This window comes from Caloenas nicobarica, chromosome 5, assembly GCF_036013445.1.
Source record: "Caloenas nicobarica isolate bCalNic1 chromosome 5, bCalNic1.hap1, whole genome shotgun sequence".
Taxonomy (NCBI): Eukaryota; Metazoa; Chordata; class Aves; order Columbiformes; family Columbidae; genus Caloenas; species Caloenas nicobarica.
This window is the reverse complement of record NC_088249.1, coordinates 8,650,182-8,669,954: the sequence shown is the minus strand read 5'-3', so window position 1 is coordinate 8,669,954 and position 19,773 is coordinate 8,650,182. Positions and strand designations below refer to the sequence as shown.

Sequence of the window (19,773 nt, the reverse complement as noted above, 5' to 3'; positions counted from 1 at the left end):
CAATGTCACTGCAAATTCCACATACCGTTTGTTTAAGAGGAAAGCTGTATTATTTCAAAGGAACTAGTTTGTTCTTCTGTGTCTGTCCAAGGATGTCTGGGCAGGAGAGTGCTCGCAAGAGGAACTGGGTAGAGAGGCAGTTCTGGAGGGTTTGTTCCTTGGTACAAAACGAAGCTTCTGGTGGGTTAAGAATGAAGCAGTGGCATTGCTGCCATGTCTGGGACACAAACTGCAGTGAAAGCTGAGCAGTCCCTTCAACCAGTGTCTTGTAGAACTGAAAAGGGTCTGATCTTACACCACTGAAGATGGTGGGAACTTGGCCCTTCAACAGAGTTTGAGCCAGGTCTGGCTCTGCAGAAAGTTATGCCAAATAGGTAGAGATCAGGACTTGTAGTCTAAGAACTGGGTAGTAACAATTAGATCATGACTTGAGTCTCTCTCTGTCAGTGTGTAGTGTGAAACTCAGTGTTTAAGAGGAAGTAATCTGCAGCAGGAAGAGGAAAAAACCAGAAGAATCAGAAACAAATCTGCTGGCGAAAAGCACGTATGCTGCCTCTTGGTGAGTAGTGTTGGGAGTAACGTTGTGCTACGGTAGGACAGGCACACAGGAGGAGATCTTCCAGGATGGTAAGTTCATTTGCCATCATCTTGAGAGTGTTGGGTGGTGGTCATGGAGAGATGAATGCACTTTGCTCATCTGGGGAGTTTCAAACAGCTTCTGGGGAGGATTTTGTACAGTGAAAAGTCTCATCCTTGTGTTTGAAATAAAAAATCTGAAACAGTATGATGCTGATGGAGAAAAGGACTACCAAAAGTGATTTTGGGGCCAGGGAGAAAGCAGCCAAATGTTATAAACAACAGTCTCCAGTGTGTACTCAGCAGATTGTGGGGTTAGCTTGTCTTCCAGTCTGTGAAGCAATCCTAAGTAGCGCTTGTATTTATTGCTCTTGGATGAAGTTTAGTCATTGAAATTGGCAGTTAGTAAAGGCCTGAAAGCTTAGAGGGAGCCATAGTTAATTACTGCCTAGCTACAATGTTATTTTTAAGAATTCTCACTGAGTCTGTGATGTTTTCTTTCTTGAAAATTAAACTGCATATTTTAGTGCAGTTCTCATCACTTGTGCAAAGTGGCTGGGAATGTAACCCATCACTGACCGAAAATATTAAGGACTTTGGCCCAAATGGTAGATGACTCTACTGTGGTGCAGATGAGATCTTTTTGTTTTCATACTTTAAGAGAAATTCTGCTTTTTGAAACCATTTTGTAACCGTTTCTGAAAAAGAGAACTGAAACAAGTTGTTTCTCATGAGCTCTGTCCTTCTAAAGCCATCACATGGCTGTAAGTGCACTACAGCTGCAGCTCCTTACCAAGACACCGCTTGGGTAGTTGAATGTATTGTGGGGAGCACTTCAGCTTTGGGGCCAGAGGGACAAGACACGTCTCAGGCTCTGATTCTGTGATGAGAACAGCGGGGGGGCTGTTTGTTACAGATAGGTTGGACAGCTACGGCCAAAGCAGCGAGCTGTGGGGTGAGACCTGCTCCCTCGCTAGGCCCTCCTGGCCTGGGCTGAAGGGCAGCTGCGGTTGTTTTTCAGCTGCTTTTCTCCTTCTCCTTTAAAATCCGCTTGCCTCAGTTTCCTACCAAACTCCTTAGCCTTAGAAGTGTGACCAGCAGGTCAAGGGAGGTGATTGTGCCCCTCTGCTCCGCTCTGGGGAGACCCCACCTGGAGTCCTGCGTCCAGCTCTGGGGCCCTCAGCACAGGACAGACATGGACCTGTTGGAGAGGGGCCAGAGGGGCCACAGAAATGATCCGAGGCTGGAACAGCTCTGCTGGGAGGACAGGCTGAGAGAGCTGGGGTGTTCAGCCTGCAGAAGAGAAGGCTCAGGGGAGACCTTATTTCAGCCTTTCAGTACCTAAAAGGGGCCTCTAAGAAAGATGGGGACAGACTTTTTAGCAGGGCTTGTTACAGCAGGACAAGGGATAATGGGTTTAAACTAAAGGAGAGGAAATTCAGGCTAGACATGAGTAAAACATTTGCGCTAGAGGGTGGTGAGACCCTGGCCCAGGTTGCCCAGAGAGGTGGTGGATGCCCCATCCCTGGAGACATCCCAGGCCAGGCTGGACGGGGCTCTGAGCAACCTGATCTGGGTGAAGATGTCCCTGCTCATGGCAGGGGTTTGGGTGAGCTTTGAAGGTCCCTTCCAACCCAAACTGTTCTATGATTCTCTTCTTTCTTACTCTTTCCTTATTTTCTTCACACTAAATTTTCTGGGTTGGTATTTGACCACTTCCTCTCAAGGTGGGGGAATGATGTGTTGCTGTCACACAGCTTTCTCTGCATGGTGTGTTATATCTCCCCTCTCTGCTTGGGCTGCGAGCATTTTGGGGTAAGGCACTGGATCTTTGTACGGTGCTTAAAGCATGAACTGGGATTTCAGGGATTTCCCTGATGTTCACCAGGGAATGGCCAGCTGTCTCTCCCTGCTGGCAGCAGCTCAGTTTCCTCAGGCCAGGGAGAATGCCTGTTTACCTGCCATATTTATAGCTGGTTCTCATGTAAAACCTTGCATCTAGATCTGGGAGCAGCAAAAGGAAGCGCCAGTGAAAAGTATAAGTAAAACTGCCTTGGAAAGCAGGGACTGCTCTGCTGAGTACAGCTGATAATATTAACAAGCAGACCTTGAAATGGAAACTTAGCTTTAATCTCTGCAGCTCTAGTATGCTTTTAAGCATTGCTGTTCATATCTTTTATTCTCTTTCCACCTTCCTCATTCTCCTTTGTCTGCTCTTTTACCTTGGGTCCTCTTTTTTCACACTCCCCAAGTCACTATTTTAGACCTACCTCCCTTATCTCTCAATGCATGCTCCACTTCTTTGGTTCAGTCCCACTAGTTCTTGCGAATTGGGTCCCACAAGAATCCTGGGGGGCTGTGTCCATGCTCTGTCCAAATCCTGCCTGTTCTGTGGGGTCACAGCATCCACACAGAAAGGTGGAGTGGGCAGGAGCTGGACACAGCATGGACACGTGTGGTCATGCTGCCTTACTGGTGTGGGAGGACAGACACCATGAGCCCAATTCAGGTGACAATAACTGAGCGTATGGCAATATGGATGGGACAAGCCTGGCAGGATCCTTCCTACCTAAAACTTGTTCGAGTGTGGCCACCCACAGAGCAACTGCATGTCTGACACTATTACAGCATCTTCATCCTCCAGGCTACAAACACCCAGTGGCTATGGGGTAGGAAGTGGTAGTTTGGGGGCTGGACAGGTGGTGGTATCATCTGGTAGCATTTTTTGAAATCTACCATATCCCAGGATGTGCTTCTTGCTTCTGAGTATGAAAAATAACAGATGACACCTATGGGGTGAATTCACCTCTGCAGGTGCAGGGATCATTCATGACCCATGTGTGAAGTTTTTGGTTTGACCTTTTGAGAAGGCAAAATAGGGCAAGCAGCCAGCTACCCCTGCCCTATCATCTGCTATGAGTTTGGGCACATTTTGGTATTCGTTCTTGTGGTTGCCTCTGCTGGTGATAACACAAGATTGGAGCAATACCGTCAGAGGAGGAAAATAAGTTAATTTACTACCCAGGGTCGTGGTTGCAATAGGGGAGAAGAAATGTTTAGGTTTCTGCCTGGTCCGTGTCCCCTTAACAGAGTCCTTTCTGGAAGAGACACCAATGTTGAAGACAACTCACATAAAGAACAAGAGAGCAGAAGCCTAATAGAGTCACACACAGGATGACATTGATGCTGTAAACTGTCACCCACGGCTTCTCTGCTTAATTACTGCTTGTTGGCAAATGTGTTAGCTTGCAACAGGACAAAAGTGGGTGTTGGAGGATAACTTGAAGAGGCAGCAATGCAGTTGTTTACACATTAATTACTGCAGTGATTTTTGTGTGTAGACAGCACCAGGGAAAAACTGCAGGTACCTGTTTCTTCCTCTCATTTGGAGTTTGTTAATGTCTCTCAAGACCTATGATACTGTGAGGGTGTTGCAAAGATCTCTACTTAAATCTGAGAGCACTATATAAAGAAATGGCAGTAACCTGCATTTTTAGTCTGTAACTGGCATTATACAAATGTTGCCATAAAGCTTTATTTTTCCCCTTGCATACATTTCTGTTTTTCAGATTGTGAAAAAAACCTTAAAAACACCCCTGATGTTTAATGAGTCTTCCAGCATGAAATTAAGCACGAACAATCAAAAAGACATCAAAACGGTAATTATTGGGCTACACTACATTTCCTTACAAAGATTAAGATTACACTGACATTTCTGAAAATAAATAACAGGTTAGGAATTATTTTATTGCCTGTTTTAGAAACCCATGTAGGTTTCAATCCTGTTTGCAAACAAGTGAGTGACAAAACCCTAATTGATTTATCGGATAGACTGATCAAACCCTGCCAAGAAGGGGTAATGTGGGGCCTAATCCTGCAGCCCTGGCTCAGGACAGCAAACCTTGCTCATACAAATAACCTCACTTCCACCATTAGCACAGCATTTATTTATTTATTCAGCATGCCTAGATCACCTGGCCATCACAATGTACAGCATGGTGACAGCCAATATCACAGAATTGTAGAATCATTTCATTTGAAAGACACCCTCGGGATCATCGAGTCCAACCATAACCTAACTCTGGCACTAAACCATGTCCCTAAGAACCTCGTCTAAACGCCTTTTAAACACCTCCAGGGATGGTGACTCCACTGCTTCCCTGGGCAGCCTGTTCCAACGCCTGACAACCCTTTCCAGGAAGGATTTTTTCCTAATGTCCAATCTGAACCTCCCCTGGCACAACTTGAGGCCCTTTCCTCTTGTTCTGTCACTTGCTACTCAGGAGAAGAGACCAACACCCTCCATGCTACAACCTCCCTTCAGATAGTCGTAGACAGCAAGATGTGGCTTAAAAATAGATCTTTTTTACCTTAGAAATGTCTTCTAAAACATGTGTGGTGTTTTAAGTCTTGCCAACCTGATCACAGAATGAAGTGCAGAACTGTTAAAAATTGGTGGGATTTTGCTTTGCTATCAATGAGAGGGAGAACAAGCCAGAGAGCAAAAATTCAAGTAGCTAGTCGGTTTAAAAACATTTTTCTCATTTAAATCACTGCCTGAAATGGATGGCAGCACTGTAGATCTTGAGAAAAGCAGAGAAAATGAAAAGGAAGAAACTTTATCCGCATAGAAACTGAAATAGATACTTTCAGAGGCAACTGGTTTCTGTGCAAGTTTCACATGCACCCTTTTGGGAGCTCACATTTATAGCTACAGCCTCACGAGTACTCCCAGACTCAGTTCTCCTGCCTGGAGGTTCCAAAGCTCAGCTCTGAAGTGCACGTTGGCTATCACAAGGTGATGGATGGTCCCAGCTCCCAAAAATTGCCATCAGGAGCCAGACACAGCAACTGCTGGGGGCAAATGGATCTGCACTGGTGGCTCTCTTTTCCTCCTCAATATACATTAACATAGAGAGCCTGGTGCTATATGTTTCAGCATGTGAATGACCACACTCCAGATCTGGATATACCAGGTGGCCAGGCTATTTTATTTTTTCATCTACATTCAGGAAAACTAACAAACAAACAAAAATGAGTACAGAAAAAGGGCAACGAAGCTAACTCACCACACTAGAAAGACAAGGAAATGCAATTCACTCACCACACAGCTAAATGAGATTTGTGTAGTTTCACTTAAGTCAGGTTTAAGTTAAAAGACAAAACCAGAACATGTTCTGAAACCACAAAATGTCCTTCTGCTCCTAACATTTCCAGACCTGTTTTTCTGCCCTGACTTCATGAACTTCCTCTTTATGGTAGCGCTGATCTTGATCCCACAGATGATCTTGTGTTACGGGTTTCCTTGGTTTGATTTTGGTAGAAATTTTGTTGAACACCCGTTTTTCTTTTGCTAAAATAAAGCTAACCAATGTCAAACTAATCATAAGGTTTGGAAAAAACAAAAACAAAAAAACCCAAACAAACAAACAAAAAATCAAGTTGGCATATAAAAACTTAAAACAAAACTAAAATAACAGTCCTCATATAAACCAAACCCTGCATAGCTCGTGGTCCTCACTTTCAGTGTTGTATCTAAGAATACTGTCTGCCAGTAGCTGAAAGCAGAACTATTATTCAATGATTGTGATTTACTCACCTGCAACATGTAGTCATCCATTAACTGGTGTGTCAGTGACTTGGTGATCACTTAAATCTTCTATTTGGATTCTGTTCCAGTTTCAAATCTTATGGGCAATTTTGATATTTGGTCTTGTTGTCCTGATGGCTGTTTACTTCATGAGAGTGGACAGCATAGTTGATCCTAAAGGAGAAGCAGCATTCGTCAGCATTTATGAAGAAATGGAGGAGGAAGAAGGACTCTACAGAGATCTTCCAAGAGCCACAATAGTTGAGGAGGACACCAACAGCTCCAATGATTCCTGCATGTAAGCCATGCCCAATGGAGAAATAGTTACAATGCTGACAACATCAGCATGTCTTTTGTTCTCTTCCCGTTGTGTAAAAAGTGATAAAGTACCACTAATTTGGGAAAAGCGGGGGTGTTGTTTAGGCATTGGATCAGTAGTAGTTGCCTGTCAGGTATCAGCCCGTTAGGAGGGCTGCTCCACCACCTCCAGCATCCTCCCTTGGTGGCAGCAGTGGGGACCAGTGGGCAGCCTCTGCGGAGTCTCTGCCCCAGCCCCCCCTGAGCAAACCTGCTCTCTGAGACTGGAGGAGGCAGTGGGTGCTTGTCCTGACAGAGGGTGCAGAGAGTATCAAACCAACGCCCAGCCCCAGGGGGGGTTACTTTTCTCCTCGTCTTTAGGGTGGTAAAATTCAAAGCTCAGAATGGCTAGTGAAAAGCCATTCCGCTGGATTTGGGAGGACAGTATGTATATGCTCTGCTATAAAAACCTGGGATACAGAGTACTCCCAGCTTGTTTTTCCAACTTGGCTGATGTTCAAAATGGCCAACTGTACATCATGACACATGCTCGGTTTCCTGCTTGGGTCGTAGTTGTTTGCTTCATGATATACAATTGCCATTGCAGCTTTGAACTTGTGGAAAATGTTCCTTATGACTTAGCTTTTGAGATAAATAGCACTGCAGCCAAACCCTTGTACCAAGCCTGGATGAGACTCCTTGATATAGCCCAGGAAAAAATTCACGTGGCTTCCTACTATTGGTCTCTTACTGGGAAGGATATCAGCGTCAATGATTCATCTTCCAAGCAGGTAGGAGCAAGTCAGTTACGAGCAGATCTATGGTTGTGTGTCTCATGTACTTGTGGCAGATGGCTGATTGACTGTGTGATCTCTCTCCCAGAGGCATTGCTTGATTCTTCCTGCAAACCCAGAAAGGTTTTCTGTGCTGGTCTGAAGCAGCACACCAGCTTTCCTCTTCCAGTGAAGTTAGATTCTGGGCTCTTTCCATGTCTCTGAATATTTCCATGCTGTGTTTTAAGAGCATCCCAGAGGTCAATCTCAAGACTGCACATGGTTACCCAGCAGATGGTCAGCCTGTGGTTGGGGCAGCTGGTGGCATCATTGGAGAGCCTACAGGATCCCAGATACACAAGTGAAGATGCCATTTCCCACTGACTAGTAGGAACAGTCACAAAGCAAAGTCTGCTGGGCTTCTGACTGCTTCAGAGGCTGCTTCTCCTCCATGTACAGACACAACATCTGCATTCACTGATTTTGCAGGTGTCCCTGAACCATGCTGTTTGACAGCAGATTAGGACACTCTGCCCTTTGCAGGGCTGTCCTCATGGGCAGCCTGTGCAGCCAGGCTTTCTCTGGGCCCCTCTGACTCCACCACCAAAAGTAAATGATAGTGGCCATGACACAGGTTCTCCTTGCGACTGTCCATCAGGTCTAATTGCCCCTTCACACTCTTTTGGCATGTGGCAGCTGCCAGCATCGGCGGCAATCCTGAGCAGGGTCTAGGGGACAGTATGGTCTGGGGACTGCAATGAAAAGCAGAAGGGACAAGGCCACCCTGTTTCAGGCAGGTACAGAGTTTAGTCGTGTCAGGAATTGTGCTGTTTGCTGACAGACCAGATGATGGCCTATTCACTACTGTGGGCCGAGGCTCTGCCTCCCTCCTGGCACACCTTCCTCACTGTCCTCTCCTCATCTTCCTCCCCAGGTGGGTCTGGTGTTGTAAGCTGATTCATTTCCTCCACATGAGAAGAAGTAAAAGTGACAGATGTAAGGCTGAGCCCTGTCTCTGCTAAAGGGACAGCTCAGAGTGGGACAGAGCTTTATTACTTTTATCCTCAGGGAGAAATGACACAGTGGATCTGTTGAGCATCAGCATCCAACAGCTGATCTTCATTAGGGTATTCACCTTTGAAGTCTGGGGTCATACTTTAAAATATTCTACCTAATAGCATGAAGTGATAGAAAATAAACTTTGACAGTAACACTGTACTTGCATATATCTTACTAAATGTTCTATAACAAAATATAAAAAATAACAAACAATGTACCACACAGGGTGAAGATATTCTGAAGAGGTTTGAGAGATTACTTGCAGAAAACATCTCTGTGTTTGTTGCAGCAAGTATGCCAACTTTGGCTACAAATTCAACTGACCTTGAGCTTTTAGAAGAAAAAGGTAATTATCTCACTTTGGTGATGCACTCGGAACTTTAGTGTTGCCAAAAAACATTTGAGAGAAACTGATCTCCATGGACTATTGTGACATGGTGCTTACATGGGTTCACAGGACATGTACTACTTGTTCAGTGGTTCATGATTTCTCTGTATGTTGTCATACCCTTAAGGATTTTCCTGAAAGTTCACATTTTGTATATTTTTGCAAGTTACTGTATTCCCAGGAATGAGTGCTTATGAATTTTGGTAGTTGTTACTGGCTGCAAGTATTAGACATCCAGACATGTTCTGGCTGTCAGGGCTGCTGCATAGATTACCATCTCCGTGCTGTAACTAAACTATTTTTCCCCTTCTCATCCTTCATCAGGGGCTCATGTAAAAAAGATTGATTTTGAACATTTGACAGGAGGAGTGTTGCACAGCAAATTCTGGATTGTAGACATGAAACACATATATATTGGTAGTGCAAATATGGACTGGAGATCTTTATCTCAGGTAAGCTCTGTTGCTGCATATTCAAAAATCTAGGGGAAAATATATGTCCTAGGACATAACAGAGAAAAATTATAACGGTGTAAAATATTGACTGAGTGGGAGAAACAGCAAAAAAAAGCCTTGGAGGTGGCTCTCTCTGAGGCTGTGACATAGCTTGCTCTTCTTTGCAGGTGAAAGAGTTTGGTGCTGTGATATATAACTGCAGCTGCTTAGCCAAAGACCTCTGGAAAACATTTAGTACTTACTGGGATCTTGGACATGCTAACGCTACCATCCCATCCCCTTGGCCCCTTAATTATTCTACCCACATTAACAAGTACCATCCTCTGGAAGTAGAATTTAATGGAATCCTGACAAAAGCCTATTTTTCTGTAAGTATGTTTAAAAATAGCAAGATACACTGTAAGCCGTGTTTGAGCATTGGTCAGAAAAGTTTCTTCAGCAGTCCTCGGCTGCTTGTGCTCCAGTTGGGTAATTTAACAGGTTTTTCTGGAACCACTTAAGCAAAAAGAGTTGAACCAGCTTGAGCTATCAGGTAGTACAGCAAGGATGGGGTGCAGGTCTCCTTTAATCACTTCTAGGCTCAATATATCAATAAGTACCTGACCCAGTAGGACATGGGAGGCATGAGGAATGATATCAGTCCACCTCAAATGCTTCATGCTATTGTAGTAAAAACTGAACAGATCTGAAAGGAGATGAATCACAATCTGACAGAAAAAGGATGAGATCACTGACCTGTGTATTTTCCTTTTTACAGGCTTCTCCTCCAGCATTCTGTCCAAAAGGTCGCACCCATGACCTCTTTGCTATAATTGATATTATCAATGAGGCACAGAAATTTGTCTATGTTTCTGTTATGGAATATTTCCCTACCAGCCGTTTCATTCATCCAGAAAGGTACAATTTTAATTCTGAGCAAATCAGTTTACTGCACTATTTAAAGGAAAAACGTATTATTCCTCCACTTCTGCAATGAAAACATTCAGAGTGAAAAGAACTGAGGCTTTTCTCTGCATTCATGACTGCCTCATAGACCGTGCAGACACTGATGCTGCAGGAAGGATGGTTTCCAATACTGTCTATGTGCTTTGCTAGTGTTTCAGAGCAGCCTCTTGTGCCTGTCACATAGCAAGAAAACTGTGAAGTGCCAAACTAGGGACAGTCAGGTACAGCTCCGTTCAAAATACAACAGACCAGCTTTATTAATAGAGAGAAGAATGGGAACAGCATAAATGTATCTAACATCAGGATTTTCAGAGGAAATATTGCTTTACTCCCCTTTTCTCCTGTTTCTCTCTTTCTGTTCTTTACTTCTGAAGGCTCTTGACTTCTGCCTCTACTGCCTGTTTGACGTACTTGACCCATAGTTTAGAGGCTGATTCTTAACTGTCCTTGCCAACCTTTGCAATGGTAGCTGAAACAGTCTCTGAAATAAACTTCTGGGCTTTTATTTTCCTTTTTTTAATAATTCCATCTAAGGACATTCAAGTTCCTGAAGTGTGCTAGGTGCAGGTAGCAGCAGCTCTCAAAGATAAGGTGATAGTGGTGATCTGGAGTGATAAAATTGTGTGGTGGGCCACTGCCATGGTCCCAGTGGGCTGCCCAAGGTCATAGTAAAATAATGAAAACTCTGCACATCAACCCAAATTCAAGTAACAGAGAAAGTTAGTGAGCCATGGGGTGATCACTAGGACTCCAAATCCTCTTAGTTATGCTTGAATTAGGATATTTACACACAACCAAGTGCTCCGAGTATTATCTGCTTACAACATTTCTGAGTTTTCCAATCATCTAAACAATCTGACTGAGAAAAAAGTTCAAGCAAAATAATGATGTACAACATGGCTTGTAAAGAATAGGGTGAGCTCTAGGTTGCCCTTTAGCCAGAATTATATCATGTATCACATCCTGTAGCACGACTGTGTAAAACCTCTGTTGTTCAGCTGTGCATGTGTGTGTTAGCAGCAAGAGTGTAGGAGAATAGATAGACACAGATAAAATCACTGCCCTTGAAATGAAATCTCAAAGAGTAGCTTCCACTTGGAGGATATTTTTAACAAATCAAACAGCTTAGAGGATTTTCAGTTTCTGTGTCGTACGGTTGAATTTCTGGGTTTCTCATCTCCTGATTTTAGCTAAGAATAGGTTCACAGAAAGTCTCTTTTCCCCCTTAGGAATGCGTGTGTTAATATTCCTCATTCTTCATCTGAAGCCTTAATCCACCGTTTGTGACATCTAGGGCCTGATCAGATGCAAACAGGAGTTTGAAAGGCCCAAGGAAGGTGTCACGGGGCCTCGGGCGATCTCCACAGCAACCAGCTGTACTGTAATGAATTGAGGCTGATTAGTTCAGGTTAGGTTCCTCCAGCAGCTGAGGCAGAGGGAACAAAGCTGCTGTCTTAACGCCTGAGTGTTAATCAACTAGAAACTGATGTATTTGAAAAATGGGAACTGTTCAAAAATAGCATTTCTAAATAGCAGGTTTTTTCTGCGTTTTTCAGGATGCACAAGTTAGCCTGAACCTGAAAGCACATGGCTGGTCTGTTGATCGTGACAGGATGATGTGTGAGGGAGGACTTGAGAATTCAGGCCTTTGTACGTAAGACCAAGAGGAATAAGGCGAATTAATTCATCCTTGCTCATGGGACTGTGAGCAAAAGACAGACCTCTGTCTGTTTCAGTCCTCCGATTTGTACTAGAGATGCTTGTCTTTCTCCATGCAGCACTTGTCAGGATCTACAGAATGAAAATGTTACATGGGCCTTTGGAGTTACTAGTCCTGGGATGTACGTTGTTCAGCTCTTAGTGTTGTGTAGTTGGGTGAAGGATGTCAAAAAAAATTCCCTAAGCTACTGCCAGCGTGTCAGGAAATTGTACAACCCCACGTTCATGAGAGCCCAGCTGTATTTGTCACCTTGGGGACAGGGAGGGATGGGGAAGGACAGAGCCTGTCCACGCTGGCTGATGGCACAGGATCGCTGCAGACACTAGAAAAGGTCTCCAGGATCCTGAAATGGCCATATTCTGTAATATGGCTTTTAGGCTTTCCACTGAGCTCTGCACTGTCCTTTTTACTTTGTGCTGTATGATCTGGCTTTACAATGGAGTTGCTACTTTTATTTCTAGTTTCCTAAGGAAAGGAGCATGATGGCACCATGCTGGGTGTGTATCTGTGTACACACACTTTACTAAGCTTTAGACTTTTTGATCAATTTCAACCCAATTTGGCAGAGAGTGGAGGTCTCAAAACACACTGTGGAAAGAACTGGTTGGATAGAAAGCAGAAATTTTATTTATATCTCTAGTGAAGGCACAAGTACTCCTCTTACTAGACTTCAGAGATCCATCCCATCTGTAGATGGCATCACTTGTACTCTCAGTTTATTGACACAGCTTTCTAGTGAACTGTTTCAAAAATATCCCTTTTTCCACCTACCTGTTTTTCTTTAGATACTGGCCAGCCATTGACAATGCTCTGAGACGTGCAGCTTTCAACTACAGAGTACAAATCCGGCTTCTGGTCAGCTGCTGGACCCACTCTGACCCAGCCATGCTCTACTATCTGAGGTCCCTACGTGCTCTCAACAACCCACATGCCCACATCAGCATTGACGTGGTAGGATAAGTAACCTGATTTTGGGAAGACAACTGATTTTTGAGTCTCAGCTGCCAGCTGCATGTGCAAATATAAGGCTTTAGTGTAGCAGATTGTTTCCATTGTTGCGGTGGCTGTTTTGAGTCCTTGAGAAAATAGGGCCCGAGAGATAATCTTTGATGAAATACCTAGTGCAAGCTACTAGTGATACCGAGGGATGTGCCTTGTTGCAGCACTTGTGACATTATCCAGGCAGTTGCTTTTGCTGAGCACCGTGACAGTAACATTTTATATGACAACTTAGTGCTTTTCTCATAGACCTTTTCCTGTACGAAGCATCTTAGATGGCTCTAATTACCATCAGTTTTTTATAATTGAGAGCTCTGCTGACTGCCTATTCAAATCGGCTCATTTTTGAACACTAAATATTACACACAGGCCATAGGCACTAGGCTGGAACGCATCAAGTGGAGTGAGGATGGTGTGGAAGCCCCCAATATGATGCAGTTACTACCACAGAGAGAAGTCACAGAAGGAGGAATGTTTTTTACCAAAAAAAAAAAGAGAAATGTAGATTTTAACACAAAAAGTTAGGCATTATTGTTGCCTGCAGTACCTCTCATGTCTGTGATCAGCCCATTCTAGCACAAAATAAGAGCAGCAATCAGTGGTAAATGCAGATCTATTAAACAGCTGCCTAAAACTGCATTTAATTGTCTGCCCTGTAATGATAATAGCTGTGCTACTAATGGAACATTGTGAAGTAAACATTATCCTTATCTGATCTCAATTGCTTATCCAATTTTATGTATACTGGAAGTACTATTTGTTAGTTTTCTTGGATAAGAGTAAAAATCTCTTTTATGGTACATTTAATAACAGCGTGTGGAATATTCTCTTCCTTCTGTGCTCTTCTATTTTTTGAAAATGTAGAAACACTGCCTTGCCCAATTATTCAGTCTGTTCCTCACTCTGTTATTTCTATTTATGTTTGCAATTTCTCTCCATCCAGAAACTCTTCATTGTTCCCGTTCTGAATCACACAAATATTCCTCATGCAAGAGTGAATCACAACAAATATATGGTCACTGATAAAGTAGCCTATATTGGTATGTATTCCATGATTCCAAACAATTACAGTGTCTTCACATCTACAGGACTAAGACTGAGATAGCATGGGCTGCTGTAAAGCAGATAAACATATCAAAGTATATGGCTTTATCAGAATGCCTGCCCTGGGTAAAGAAGTAAGATGTGAAGGGGAGAAAACAATGTAGGTCAAGTTCAGCGAGAGATTATTTCATATGACTGTGAACCATTAAGAACGGAGCATGACAAGTCTGAGTGCACAGCCTGTGACAAGCACAGTGGGAATTTCACAGACTGTGTGCTCGGAATGGTGCAGTGATAGCTGATGCTCTAGTATATAACATTATTGTGCTTTAATAAAAAGAAATTGCGGGGAGGAATTAATTGCACGCACTGTTTGTCAAACAGAAGTCTAGGAATGGAAATAAGGAAACAGTAATTTCAATTGCTGCTCAATTGCTAAAAGTCAGGGTGGTGTTTATTTTTCACTCTTTTATTAGGATCCCTCAAAAAAGGGAATGTAAAAGGGCCCTGTCATTTCAGTCAGCTCATGCTCCAAGCAATGCAAACCAGCAAATAGCCCAATCTTCCAAAGGGCTGAGGACTTTCAACTCCAATTGCCTTTAACAGAACTTGTTTCTGACTGAGTTGTGTTTGATGACAGATATGCAAATAATTTGTTTTCATGCCTAAGAACCTTCTGGAATTGACTGTAGATTTTTCTGGCTAAGATGAACACCAGGAGAAGTGCTAAGTGCTAAAATGTGTAATTTTTTTCACAGTGTTCGATTTTCTGAATTGTGGTAGCTTTGGAGAGAGCCCTAGACAATGTCTATAGCTGGATTCCCAGCTTTGCCTGGTTTAAAAGCCGGCATTGCATGCTGAGCTCAGGACAGCTCCTGAGGATTTATTGATCAAGGGTCCAGTTTCTCTTCTTATTTTCCTTTAACAAATAAAGAGAATTAAGTCCATTAAGGATTTGTTGTCTTGAAACACAAAAAGCCACATCAAACACTGGCTTTTAACCCTCTTAATATCCAAATGCTGCGCTCCGTTCTCATATTTATAATGAGTAGATTTGTGCATCTCTGTCACAGGCTGTAAGGAATCAGGTTATGAAGCTTCAGGGCTGCAGTTAATACTGACTTTCTGAAGCATGAGGTCTGGAATAAGAAGGGGGTGACCTGATTTCTGCTGCTCCATTGGTCCTAATGAGATTTGCAGTTGTACGGCAAATCAGCAAAGCCAGGCAATGTGAACTTAGCAAGTGTGGAGATCAAACAGAACACTGGGAAATGAATGTTTTCTAATTTGCTACTTTTTCATTGCATAGGGACTTCCAATTGGTCAGAAGATTACTTCATTAATACAGCTGGCGTGGGATTAATTATCAAACAAAATTCGATCAACCTGCAAAGAAGACAACTGCCTATCCAGGAACAATTAAAAAACCTTTTTGAGCGAGACTGGAATTCTGAATACACAGTAAATCTGGAAGATGTGCAGGGACAGAAAGACTGTAACTGGAGGGGCAGATTCTGAAGTGATTTGAAATATACATTTTAAACAGAAACAAAAATATTTTTGAATCCTGTTCCCTGTGGAAAACAATGAGCTTTCTTCTTTATGTCTTAGTCACAGAAATGGTTTCCTTGTGGTGTCCACACTGTTTGATGACATGAGAGCTTCTCATAGTTGAGTCTACCAGCAAAACTGTTAGTCAGTGTGTGACATTTCCTTTGTTGTGTGATTACCTCATCCCAGAGTAAATGAAATGAATACAACATTGTATGACAACCTGTCTGATATTAAAGCAAACATGGAAGATACAACCGGATCTTAATGCATTAGAGATGCAGATCATTATTGCTGTGCTATTTTATCTTAAGAAGCTATATATTTCATCCTTAATGTTCCATCAACAGTGTTTGCTTACATGTGTTTAAGCATTTTTTAATAAACTCCTGGCCACTTTAAGATTTGAGCCATGTAAGTAATCACCTACAGCAGAGATGGCAGATTTTTAAAATCATTTAGGAATTAGAGGAACAGAGAAATACCTGTATTTAAGTGTTGAGGCTAGTTGCCAGAGTTAAATGCCTGGGATTTAAATCTCAGGGCCAGCTTCCAGCTCATGCCCCTGCATGTCTGGGGATATTTGGGTGTCTGCACATTGGCCTTACACAGCGAACAGGCTGGGGGGAGTGGGGTGAAGCTGCTCCTGGGTGCTGGTGTGGCGAACGTGTCCCACCCACCCTGTGGACAGTCCCTGGGGAGCCTCTTTGCTCCTTTCGGTCTGTCCTAGTGCTGACCCTGGCCAGCGTTGTGTCTCTGGGCCGCCTTTTCTTCTGTAATCACATCGGGACTGTAAACCTCAGAGAATCATAGAATGTCCTGAGGTGGAAAGCACCCACAAGGATCATCGAGTCCAGCTCCTGCCCCTGCATATGGCAACCCCAAAATTCATACCATGTGTCTGAGGGCACCTGAACCATCTGGTGCCTGGTGTCCTTATTTGCCACTGCATCACGGCACTGCCCTGGGTGGTGCTCAGAATTGTCAGGAAAGGAAAGCAGGACATGTGCTCCAGCCATGGAACGGTGCCAGTGACAGCAGACTGGGGCTCTGTGGCCCTTGCAGGTGGCAGGCAACTTTGCCTGACACTGGGAATGGAATCACAAAGAGGACTTTTTGCTTTGCGACTGATGTACAGTGGAGGTGAGAGAGCTCAAGGTGGAAGCCCAGAGCACAGCTCCACAGAAGGGTCAGCAAACCCCCTGTCCTGGCACTCCACCCCAGAGCTGTGAGCACAGAGGACCTCTCCAGCCCCAAAAGGCTTGTGGCAGCTCGTGGCTTCACTCCTGTCCTGGCAGGGCCTCATTCAGTCGCAGTTTGGCTCTGTGGCCGTCTCTCTTGCCTCAGACACAGCCCTGAGTAGCAGTACAGGCTTCTCCATCATGGTGCAACCTCCCCATCCTCCAGAGGAAGTGTTTTGCTGCTTTTGCATCCCTGCCCTGACAAAGGGAACTTCTGTCATCATCTGTGTGTGGACTGATTTACATCTTTGTGAATACACACAAATCCCCGTACAAATAATGCCCCTTCCCCATGTGGTCTTTTGGAGATGATCCCAATCAATTTTTCATTTTTTGGTTTCCAGGCTGCTCCTTAGCTTTCTCTTCCAGACACTTCCAAGTTTCCTTGGATTGTTTTATCCATTGCTACAAATCAATGCTTGTTTTTACTAATGCAGATTTTTAAGACCTAGTTACATTTCCAGATAACACTGAAATTTTTTGAGTATTCATATGTGTGCAAACATATTGAGGAAGGTACAGATGCTTTTATTATTTCTAGAGACTGCTTAATATTTTGAGATTTGCATTCACTAATTAAAATTTCTGGTAAAGTAGAACTTCCCCAGCTGGTTTTCACTAGCTCCATTTCACAGGTTTATTTTCTTGTACCAACAAATACATCTGACCACGCTCTGTACTAATACTTGCATGCAAGAATGACCTCAGACAGATCTTTTACCATGCAATGAGCACATGCGAATGGTGAATCAGTTTTAACATCTTTTTGAGAAGTTACATCTTTTACCAACAAAACTATTTTCTGTAGAAGAGTGTGTTCCTCTAGATGGCACTCGAAGCTATGTTTTCACTGTTTGGGAGGGATTAGCTATCTCAGGAATAAGAAAACTACTTCTTGTGAGCTCAAATCTGACAGTGCTGGTTAAGTTGTTCAGTGGGACAGAGATTCCGGGCAAACTGGGAGACTTGTCTTCTGGTAAAATAAGACCCATGTGTGGTAAGGTTCAGCTTATAAAGGAAAAATTGATACTTTCAAGAGTCCTCTTCTACTCCTTTACTGGCATCACATGTTTTTCCTCTACCTATGAAGGAGAAGTTTACTATTATGAGAGTGAACTGGATCTAAGAGGAACTTGAGTTTATTTCCCTGGTTTCAAGCCACTTCATAGCTTGATTCTAATTTACTTGTTCTGTATTACAAAGGTATAACACAGTGTAAATTATAACCGGACTTCCAGTCTCTTAGAACTTCTGCATTTATGAAACAAAGTTAATAATAATCCTCATCCATGCACATGTTGCTTGGCTTTTTCATTTAGATTGTGATTTCTTCAAGTTAAGGACTGTACCAAGTATAAGCTGGGGCCTCAAGTAGTATTTGTTAGTATCTATTTATTATCTTTAGATTAGTTATCTAGTTTGGTTGTGGGCAGCTCAGATTTTTCTCAGTATTGATTTACCCATATTCTAGAAAAAGTTGCTGGTTTGGATCTTGAGCATGGATGCTGTCCTCTGATCAGCTGATCTCATGTACTTGTGTTAGGATGGAGTACAACTTAAGCCCTGCTTTACCTGGGTGTTTTCCATGCAGAGCTGCTGCGCGGCTCTCCCAGCAGCCTGGGTTTGGTGCAGCGCCTGGCAGCCACCGCGCTGCTGACAGCAATGCTGCTGACAGCCACACGGGACCTCACTGGCTCCATAGGTTTATGAGTTCAGAAAGGACTGCAAGGTCACCTGGCTGCACACCAGTTTGTTCCAAAAACTTTAGTGTTTTCTATTTTCAATTGTTTTCTCCCATTACCTAGGATTTTCCTTTCCCAGTTGTTCCAGATAAATAATGTCTTTTTGCTTTCATCCAGGTACTCAGAAAACTTTTCATCTACCATTTATACCATATCAATGTACACTTAATTTTTCGACAGCCATAAATATCTCCGTAATCCCTGGAAGACAGCTCTTCTGTCATGGGCACTGTCATGGGACCTCAGGTCTCTTTGCAGCTTCCTGAGGCTGGGAAGTCAGGAGGGAGGTGCTGAGCTCTTCTCCCTGGGACCCAGTGATAGGACACATGGGAAAGGTTTAAAGCTGCATTGGGGGAGGTTCAGGCTTAACATTAGGAAGCATTTATTAACTGAGAGTGTGGTCAAACACTACAACAGGTTCCTTTGAGAGGTAGTCAATGCCTCAAGCCTGTCAGTGTTTAAGAGACATTTGGACAACACCCTTAATAATGTGCTTTAACTTTTGGTCAGCCCTGAAGTCAGCAGGCAGCTGGATTTGATGATGGTTGTAGGTCCCTTCGAACTGAAACATTCTATTTTCTATTCTACCTCATTCTATTTTCTTTTCTATTCTATTCTATTCTATTCTATTCTATTCTATTCTATTCTATTCTATTCTATTCTATTCTATTCTATTCTATTCTATTCTATTCTATTCCACTCTATTCTTTCTATTCTATTCCACTCTATTCTTTCTATTCTATTCATGTAGTATCTCATTCAGGATTAATTTTTGCTGTCTTGCCTTTGGAATATATAAGAGGTCCTGCTTCAAATCTAACAACAAAATTACCAACCAATAAATACGTATTCATGTCTCAATGCAAGAAATTACTGGGGTGGGAGAGTCTCTCTTTTTAATGCATTTATACCTTCTTTTGCGTGTCAAATCACAGTTGTAGGTTTGTTTGACTGGAGACTGTACATAGACGTTTAACTGAACATCCCACTTTTTCAGAAGTTAAAAAATAAGTAGCAGCAATCGAGAGAACCTAGCACAGTTAAATGAACAACCTGAGCATCTCAAATTAAGTATGCAGATGGGGTCAGAATCACCCTGTTGACAAAATGTCTGTGTTCCTTGCACTCTTTCGAGCTCTGTTCTCAGCTGTTGCTGTGGTCAGACCCTTGAGTAATACCTCGTTAACCTGGTTGCTTTTCTGCTAACCTTCATTTTTTTCCAAAGGTGACAGTGGCCTATTTGGAAGAAGATTTTATTGCTGCTTCTTTTCTCTACTGCTCTTCCTTTAACTATTTCATTCATCTTTTAAAAACTTTGTAGTGATTATTTCTTTGTGGTCATTACTGTCTCAGAGCTCAGTATTAATTTACTTGATTCTGTCACCTTTGCAAC

The 19,773-nt window shown here is 43.0% G+C and overlaps 1 protein-coding gene across 2 annotated transcripts; it reads left to right on the top strand.

The window, feature by feature from the left end:
• The first annotated feature begins 494 nt into the window (after positions 1-494).
• Positions 495-15,706, top strand: PLD4 (phospholipase D family member 4). 2 transcript variants are annotated; one of them, XM_065636367.1, is made up of 11 exons: positions 495-559; positions 4,146-4,235; positions 6,256-6,464; positions 7,071-7,254; positions 8,521-8,641; positions 9,008-9,135; positions 9,306-9,506; positions 9,896-10,035; positions 12,589-12,754; positions 13,746-13,842; positions 15,156-15,706. In XM_065636367.1, exons 2-11 carry the CDS (start codon positions 4,176-4,178, stop codon positions 15,362-15,364), a joined length of 1,515 nt encoding a protein of 504 aa, XP_065492439.1. In that variant the 5' UTR covers positions 495-559; positions 4,146-4,175; the 3' UTR covers positions 15,365-15,706. The 2 variants fall into 2 exon arrangements, with proteins under 2 accessions (XP_065492439.1, XP_065492438.1); XM_065636366.1 differs by having other exon boundaries at positions 523-627.
• Positions 15,707-19,773: the final 4,067 nt, after the last annotated feature.

What these genes read in the sequence shown, in the direction of transcription:
- PLD4 (XM_065636366.1), top strand. An exon ending in AGCTCCAATGATTCCTGCAT is followed by an intron (nt 6,465 to 7,070) that starts GTAAGCCATGCC and finishes TTGCCATTGCAG; the next exon opens with CTTTGAACTTGTGGAAAATG. An exon ending in ACTGGAGATCTTTATCTCAG is followed by an intron (nt 9,136 to 9,305) that starts GTAAGCTCTGTT and finishes TCTTCTTTGCAG; the next exon opens with GTGAAAGAGTTTGGTGCTGT.